Here is a 9,220-nt window from a genome sequence, read left to right as displayed (position 1 = left end):
TCAGACTACAACAGACCTGGGATCAGACTACAACAGACCTGGGATCAGACTACAACAGACCTGGGACCAGACTACAACAGACCTGGGACCAGACTACAACAGATCTGGGATCAGACTACAACAGACCTGGGATCAGACTACAACAGACCTGGGATCAGACTACAACAGACCTGGGATCAGACTACAACAGACCTGGGATCAGACTACAACAGACCTGGGATCAGACTACAACAGACCTGGGATCAGACTACAACAGACCTGAGATCAGACTACAACAGACCTGGGATCAGACTACAACAGACCTGGGATCAGACTACAACAGACCTGGGATCAGACTACAACAGACCTGAGACCAGACTACAACAGACCTGGGATCAGACTACAACAGACCTGGGATCAGACTACAACAGACCTGGGACCAGACTACAACAGACCTGAGACCAGACTACAACAGACCTGGGACCAGACTACAACAGACCTGAGACCAGACTACAACAGACCTGGGATCAGACTACAACAGACCTGGGATCAGACTACAACAGACCTGGGATCAGACTACAACAGACCTGGGATCAGACTACAACAGACCTGGGATCAGACTACAACAGACCTGAGATCAGACTACAACAGACCTGGGACCAGACTACAACAGACCTGAGACCAGACCTGGGATCAGACTACAACAGACCTGGGATCAGACTACAACAGACCTGGGATCAGACTACAACAGACCTGGGATCAGACTACAACAGACCTGGGACCAGACTACAACAGACCTGGGATCAGACTACAACAGACCTGAGACCAGACCTGGGATCAGACTACAACAGACCTGGGATCAGACTACAACAGACCTGGGATCAGACTACAACAGACCTGGGACCAGACTACAACAGACCTGAGACCAGACCTGGGATCAGACTACAACAGACCTGGGATCAGACTACAACAGACCTGGGATCAGACTACAACAGACCTGGGACCAGACTACAACAGACCTGGGACCAGACTACAACAGACCTGGGATCAGACTACAACAGACCTGGGATCAGACTACAACAGACCTGGGATCAGACTACAACAGACCTGAGATCAGACTACAACAGACCTGGGATCAGACTACAACAGACCTGAGACCAGACTACAACAGACCTGGGATCAGACTACAACAGACCTGGGGTCAGACTACAACAGACCTGAGACCAGACCTGGGATCAGACTACAACAGACCTGGGATCAGACTACAACAGACCTGGGATCAGACTACAACAGACCTGGGACCAGACTACAACAGACCTGGGATCAGACTACAACAGGCCTGGGACCAGACTACAACAGACCTGGGACCAGACTACAACAGACCTGGGACCAGACTACAACAGACCTGGGACCAGACTACAACAGACCTGGGACCAGACTACAACAGACCTGGGACCAGACTACAACAGACCTGGGACCAGACTACAACAGGCCTGGGATCAGACTACAACAGGCCTGGGATCAGACTACAACAGGCCTGGGATCAGACTACAACAGACCTGGGATCAGACTACAACAGACCTGGGACCAGACTACAACAGACCTGAGATCAGACTACAACAGGCCTGGGATCAGACTACAACAGACCTGGGATCAGACTACAACAGACCTGGGACCAGACTACAACAGACCTGAGATCAGACTACAACAGACCTGAGACCAGACTACAACAGACCTGAGACCAGACTACAACAGACCTGAGACCAGACTACAACAGACCTGGGATCAGACTACAACAGACCTGAGACCAGACTACAACAGACCTGAGACCAGACTACAACAGACCTGAGACCAGACTACAACAGACCTGAGACCAGACTACAACAGACCTGGGATCAGACTACAACAGACCTGAGACCAGACTACAACAGACCTGAGACCAGACTACAACAGACCTGAGACCAGACTACAACAGACCTGAGACCAGACTACAACAGACCTGACCAGACTACAACAGACCTGGGATCAGACTACAACAGACCTGAGACCAGACTACAACAGACCTGAGACCAGACTACAACAGACCTGAGACCAGACTACAACAGACCTGAGACCAGACTACAACAGACCTGAGACCAGACTACAACAGACCTGGGACCAGACTACAACAGTGCTGAGACCAGACTACAACAGACCTGGGATCAGACTACAACAGACCTGAGATCAGACTACAACAGACCTGGGATCAGACTACAACAGACCTGGGACCAGACTACAACAGACCTGGGACCAGACTACAACAGACCTGGGATCAGACTACAACAGACCTGAGACCAGACTACAACAGACCTGGGATCAGACTACATCTTTGGGGGGTCTGTTTGACGAAAGACGACTCTGATTTGACAGTTATTTAGTGGCTATTTATGAAGGTTTTACTCGCAAGGATGGTGGTCGTATGGAATTGTTTGACCTACTCTAAGTGAATGGTTTTGATTCACTCTGGCTAAGTGCGTCTGCGAAAAGAACTAAGGGTCGGTTTCCCAAACACAGATTAAGTCTTGTCCTAGACTAAAGCATTTTTATATGGAGATCTGTGTTCCCGGGAAACTAGCTGACTAAAATGTCAAATTAAAAGGTACTTTAAAACACATGCCATAAACCCCAATGTTTCAGGTCTATAACAGCTGATAGTTGTGTGACTCTGACCCCTATTTTTTTTGTTGGTGATATATATATATTTTTTTCATAATAATTGTCAGAAAACATGAATACATACATACAAAATGAAGTTACAACCTCCCCCTCCTCCCCCGAACCTAATCCCACCCAAGGACCTAAAGGATCAACTGACCTCTATGACCAGCGGCTCGGTGGTGGGTCCGCGGCCGATGATGGTCTCAGGAGTCATCTCTCCCTCAGCCCCTCTCTGGTAGTACAGCATGGTGCCAGCTACCGGAGTGGCCCTGGAGAACTCAATCACCCAGTGGCCGTTCAGGTAATACTCACCACGCAGGTTCTTAACGGCTGATGGTAGAAACAGACAGAGACAGAGACAGGCAGACAGAGACAGGCAGACAGAGACAAAGACAGGCAGAGACAGAGACAGGCAGACACAGACAAAGACAGGCAGAGACAGGCAGAGACAGAGACAGGCAGAGACAGAGACAGAGAGAGATGGGCAGAGACAGAGAGAGATGGGCAAAGACAGAGACAGGCAGAGACAGACAGAGACGGGCAGAGACAGAGACAGGCAGAGACAGACAGAGACGGGCAGAGACAGAGACAGGCAGAGACAGACAGAGACGGGCAGAGACAGAAACGGGCAGACACAGACAGAGACGGGCAGAGACAGGCAGAGACAGAGACAGGCAGAGACAGGCAGAGACAAAGACAGGCAGACACAGACAGAGACGGGCAGAGACAGAGACAGATATAAGACACACACACACACACAGTAGAATCAGAGTTCAGAGTCACAGATCATTAGAGACAGAAGGACTAGAGTTCAGAGTCACAGATCATTACAGACAGAAGGACTAGAGTTCAGAGTCACAGATCATTACAGACAGAAGGACTAGAGTTCAGAGTCACAGATCATTACAGACAGAAGGACTAGAGTTCAGAGTCACAGATCATTACAGACAGAAGGACTAGAGTTCAGAGTCACAGATCATTACAGACAGAAGGACTAGAGTTCAGAGTCACAGATCATTACAGACAGAAGGACTAGAGTTCAGAGTCACAGATCATTACAGACAGAAGGACTAGAGTTCAGAGTCACAGATCATTACAGACAGAAGGACTAGAGTTCAGAGTCACAGATCATTACAGACAGAAGGACTAGAGTTCAGAGTCACAGATCATTACAGACAGAAGGACTAGAGTTCAGAGTCACAGATCATTACACCACCATAGAACACAGCTTTCTGGTACAACTGTCCTATTGCCATCTCTAGCCCAGTCATCCGGTTATCCAAGGAATTAAAGACTCACCCGGGCAGTAATGTCACAGATGGACTCACCCAGGTAATTACGAGTGGCAACAGTCTCTCTGATGTGGATGGAGGTGGCTCCCACAGGGATGATAAACATCTGGTTATAGCCTGGGAGGGAGGAGAACAGGAGAGATAGAACAGCTGGTTATAGTCTGGGAGGGAGGAGAACAGGAGAGATAGAACAGCTGGTTATAGTCTGGGAGGGAGGAGAACAGGAGAGATAGAACAGCTGGTTATAGTCTGGGAGGGAGGAGAACAGGAGAGATAGAACAGCTGGTTATAGTCTGGGAGGGAGGAGAACAGGAGAGATAGAACAGCTGGTTATAGTCTGGGAGGGAGGAGAACAGGAGAGATAGAACAGCTGGTTATAGTCTGGGAGGGAGGAGAACAGGAGAGATAGAACAGCTGGTTAAACCCTGGAGGGAGGAGAACAGGAGAGATAGAACAGCTGGTTATAGTCTGGGAGGGAGGAGAACAGGAGAGATAGAACAGCTGGTTATAGTCTGGGAGGGAGGAGAACAGGAGAGATAGAACAGCTAGTTATAGTCTGGGAGGGAGGAGAACAGGAGAGATAGAACAGCTAGTTATAGTCTGGGAGGGAGGAGAACAGGAGAGATAGAACAGCTAGTTATAGTCTGGGAGGGAGGAGAACAGGAGAGATAGAACAGCTGGTTATAGTCTGGGAGGGAGGAGAACAGGAGAGATAGAACAGCTGGTTATAGTCTGGGAGGGAGGAGAACAGGAGAGATAGAACAGCTGGTTATAGTCTGGGAGGGAGGAGAACAGGAGAGATAGAACAGCTGGTTATAGTCTGGGAGGGAGGAGAACAGGAGAGATAGAACAGCTGGTTATAGTCTGGGAGGGAGGAGAACAGGAGAGATAGAAGACATCAGTGGACATGAAGAGTCAATACCATGGAGAGATGCTATGTTAACACATTGATGTACAGAGAGTGGGCTGTAACGCGAGGTCGATCCATGGATCCTGCGGTGAAGAGGTAAGAGAACTGTACCTTTGGGCAGGTTGTTCATGCTGAAGGTGCTCCTGACGGGGTAGCAGGACTGTCCGTTGCCCCCACACTGCAGACAGGGGTCATCCTGCTGGAGGGATTCCAGCATGTTGTCACAGCCCAGACGCTACAGCGGGGGGGATAGGGAGGGAGACGGGGACATGGGTTAGAGCAGGCCTCTATGACCCTGTTATATGGGTTTACACCAGGACTCTCCAACCCTGTTGCTGGAGAGCTACCCCCCTGTAGGTTTACACCAGGGCTCTCCAACCCTGTTCCTGGAGAGTTACCCTCCTGTAGGTTTTAGCTCCAAACCTAATCTAACACACCTGATTAGCTTGTTGATAAACTGGGGTTGGAGTGAAAACCCACAGGAGGGTGTCTCTCCAGCAACGGGGTTGGAGAGTCCTGGTGTAAACTTACAGGAGAGCCCTGGGTTGGAGGGAAAGAGAAAGAAACCCAGCCAGCAGCACGCAGGCCACACCCTGGAAGGAGAGAGAGATACTAGGTCTGGAAGGAGAGAGAGATACTAGGCCTGGAAGGAGAGAGATACTAGGTCTGGAAGGAGAGAGATACTAGGCCTGGAAGGAGAGAGATACTAGGCCTGGAAGGAGAGAGAGAGATACTAGGCCTGGAAGGACAGAGATATTAGGTCTGGAAGGAGAGAGATACTAGGCCTGGAAGGAGAGAGAGATACTAGGTCTGGAAGGAAAGAGAGAGATACTAGGTCTGGAAGGAGAGAGAGATACTAGGTCTGGAAGGAGAGAGATACTAGGCCTGGAAGGAGAGAGAGATACTAGGTCTGGAAGGAGAGAGAGATACTAGGCCTGGAAGGAGAGAGATACTAGGTCTGGAAGGACAGAGAGATACTAGGTCTGGAAGGACAGAGAGATACTAGGTCTGGAAGGAGAGAGATACTAGGTCTGGAAGGACAGAGAGATACTAGGTCTGGAAGGACAGAGAGATACTAGGCCTGGAAGGAGAGAGAGATACTAGGTCTGGAAGGACAGAGAGATACTAGGTCTGGAAGGACAGAGAGATACTAGGCCTGGAAGGAGAGAGAGATACTAGGTCTGGAAGGAGAGAGATACTAGGTCTGGAAGGACAGAGAGATACTAGGTCTGGAAGGACAGAGAGATACTAGGTCTGGAAGGACAGAGAGATACTAGGCCTGGAAGGAGAGAGAGATACTAGGTCTGGAAGGACAGAGAGATACTAGGTCTGGAAGGAGAGAGATACTAGGTCTGGAAGGAGAGAGATACTAGGTCTGGAAGGAGAGAGAGATACTAGGCCTGGAAGGAGAGAGATACTAGGTCTGGAAGGAGAGAGAGATACTAGGCCTGGAAGGAGAGAGATACTAGGTCTGGAAGGACAGAGAGATACTAGGCCTGGAAGGAGAGAGATACTAGGTCTGGAAGGACAGAGAGATACTAGGTCTGGAAGGACAGAGAGATACTAGGCCTGGAAGGAGAGAGATACTAGGTCTGGAAGGACAGAGAGATACTAGGTCTGGAAGGAGAGAGATACTAGGTCTGGAAGGAGAGAGAGATACTAGGCCTGGAAGGAGAGAGAGATACTAGGTCTGGAAGGAGAGAGATACTAGGTCTGGAAGGAGAGAGAGATACTAGGTCTGGAAGGAGAGAGAGATACTAGGCCTGGAAGGAGAGAGAGATACTAGGCCTGGAAGGAGAGAGAGATACTAGGCCTGGAAGGACAGAGAGATACTAGGCCTGGAAGGAGAGAGAGATACTAGGTCTGGAAGGAGAGAGAGATATTAGGTCTGGAAGGAGAGAGAGATATTAGGTCTGGAAGGACAGAGAGATACTAGGTCTGGAAGGAGAGAGATACTAGGCCTGGAAGGAGAGAGAGATACTAGGCCTGGAAGGAGAGAGAGATACTAGGCCTGGAAGGACAGAGAGATACTAGGCCTGGAAGGAAAGAGAGATACTAGGCCTGGAAGGAGAGAGAGATACTAGGCCTGGAAGGAAAGAGAGATACTAGGTCTGGAAGGAAAGAGAGATACTAGGCCTGGAAGGAGAGAGAGATACTAGGTCTGGAAGGAAAGAGAGATACTAGGTCTGGAAGGAGAGAGATACTAGGTCTGGAAGGAGAGAGAGATACTAGGCCTGGAAGGAGAGAGAGATACTAGGCCTGGAAGGAGAGAGAGATACTAGGCCTGGAAGGACAGAGAGATACTAGGCCTGGAAGGAGAGAGAGATACTAGGTCTGGAAGGAGAGAGAGATACTAGGTCTGGAAGGAGAGAGAGATACTAGGTCTGGAAGGAGAGAGATATACTAGGTCTGGAAGGAAAGAGAGATATTAGGTCTGGAAGGAGAGAGAGATACTAGGCCTGGAAGGACAGAGAGATATTAGGTCTGGAAGGAGAGAGATACTAGGTCTGGAAGGAGAGAGATACTAGGTCTGGAAGGAGAGAGAGATACTAGGCCTGGAAGGACAGAGAGATATTAGGTCTGGAAGGAGAGAGATACTAGGTCTGGAAGGAGAGAGATACTAGGTCTGGAAGGAGAGAGAGATACTAGGTCTGGAAGGAAAGAGAGATATTAGGCCTGGAAGGAGAGAGAGATACTAGGCCTGGAAGGAGAGAGATACTAGGCCTGGAAGGAGAGAGAGATACTAGGTCTGGAAGGAGAGAGATACTAGGCCTGGAAGGAGAGAGAGATACTAGGCCTGGAAGGAAAGAGAGATATTAGGTCTGGAAGGAGAGAGATACTAGGCCTGGAAGGAGAGAGATACTAGGCCTGGAAGGAGAGAGATACTAGGCCTGGAAGGAGAGAGAGATACTAGGCCTGGAAGGAGAGAGAGATACTAGGCCTGGAAGGAGAGAGAGATACTAGGCCTGGAAGGAGAAAGAGATATTAGGTCTGGAAGGAGAGAGATACTAGGCCTGGAAGGAGAGAGAGATACTAGGCCTGGAAGGAGAGAGAGATACTAGGTCTGGAAGGAGAGAGATATTAGGTCTGGAAGGAGAGAGAGATACTAGGCCTGGAAGGAGAGAGAGATACTAGGTCTGGAAGGAGAGAGAGATACTAGGTCTGGAAGGAGAGAGAGATACTAGGTCTGGAAGGAGAGAGAGATACTAGGTCTGGAAGGAGAGAGAGATACTAGGCCTGGAAGGAGAGAGAGATACTAGGCCTGGAAGGACAGAGAGATATTAGGTCTGGAAGGAGAGAGATACTAGGCCTGGAAGGAGAGAGAGATACTAGGCCTGGAAGGAGAGAGAGATACTAGGTCTGGAAGGAGAGAGAGATACTAGGCCTGGAAGGAGAGAGAGATACTAGGTCTGGAAGGAGAGAGAGATACTAGGTCTAGAAGGAGAGAGAGATACTAGGTCAGGAAGGAGAGAGAGATACTAGGTCTGGAAGGAGAGAGAGATACTAGGCCTGGAAGGAGAGAGAGATACTAGGTCTGGAAGGAGAGAGAGATATTAGGTCTGGAAGGAGAGAGATACTAGGCCTGGAAGGAGAGAGATACTAGGTCTAGAAGGAGAGAGAGATACTAGGCCTGGAAGGAGAGAGAGATACTAGGTCTGGAAGGAGAGAGAGATATTAGGTCTGGAAGGAGAGAGATACTAGGCCTGGAAGGAGAGAGAGATACTAGGCCTGGAAGGACAGAGAGATACTAGGCCTGGAAGGAGAGAGAGATACTAGGCCTGGAAGGAGAGAGAGATACTAGGCCTGGAAGGACAGAGAGATACTAGGTCTGGAAGGACAGAGAGATACTAGGTCTGGAAGGAAAGAGAGATATTAGGTCTGGAAGGAGAGAGAGATACTAGGCCTGGAAGGAGAGAGAGATACTAGGTCTGGAAGGAGAGAGAGATACTAGGCCTGGAAGGACAGAGAGATACTAGGTCTGGAAGGAAAGAGAGATATTAGGTCTGGAAGGAAAGAGAGATACTAGGCCTGGAAGGAGAGAGAGATACTAGGTCTGGAAGGAGAGAGAGATACTAGGCCTGGAAGGAGAGAGAGATACTAGGTCTGGAAGGAGAGAGAGATACTAGGCCTGGAAGGAGAGAGAGATACTAGGTCTGGAAGGAGAGAGAGATACTAGGCCTGGAAGGACAGAGAGATACTAGGTCTGGAAGGAAAGAGAGATATTAGGTCTGGAAGGAGAGAGAGATACTAGGCCTGGAAGGAGAGAGAGATACTAGGTCTGGAAGGAGAGAGAGATACTAGGTCTGGAAGGAGAGAGAGATACTAGGCCTGGAAGGACAGA

The 9,220-nt window shown here is 49.4% G+C and overlaps 1 protein-coding gene across 2 annotated transcripts in view; it reads right to left on the bottom strand.

The window, feature by feature from the left end:
- Positions 1-9,220, bottom strand: part of LOC139563637 (papilin-like) — a 76,444-nt gene that overhangs the window by 32,268 nt on the left and 34,956 nt on the right. For both annotated transcript variants that reach the window (XM_071382476.1, XM_071382477.1), the window contains exons 7-9: positions 4,990-5,113; positions 4,005-4,085; positions 2,834-3,006 (exon numbers count right to left, since the gene is read on the bottom strand). In XM_071382476.1, the coding sequence (XP_071238577.1) occupies positions 2,834-3,006; positions 4,005-4,085; positions 4,990-5,113 (378 nt within the window). The remainder of the gene's footprint in view (positions 1-2,833; positions 3,007-4,004; positions 4,086-4,989; positions 5,114-9,220) is intronic.

This window comes from Salvelinus alpinus, chromosome 34 (assembly GCF_045679555.1).
Source record: "Salvelinus alpinus chromosome 34, SLU_Salpinus.1, whole genome shotgun sequence".
NCBI classification, from domain to species: Eukaryota; Metazoa; Chordata; class Actinopteri; order Salmoniformes; family Salmonidae; genus Salvelinus; species Salvelinus alpinus.
Note: the sequence above shows the minus strand (reverse complement) of the source record. Positions and strands in the feature narration are given on the sequence as shown.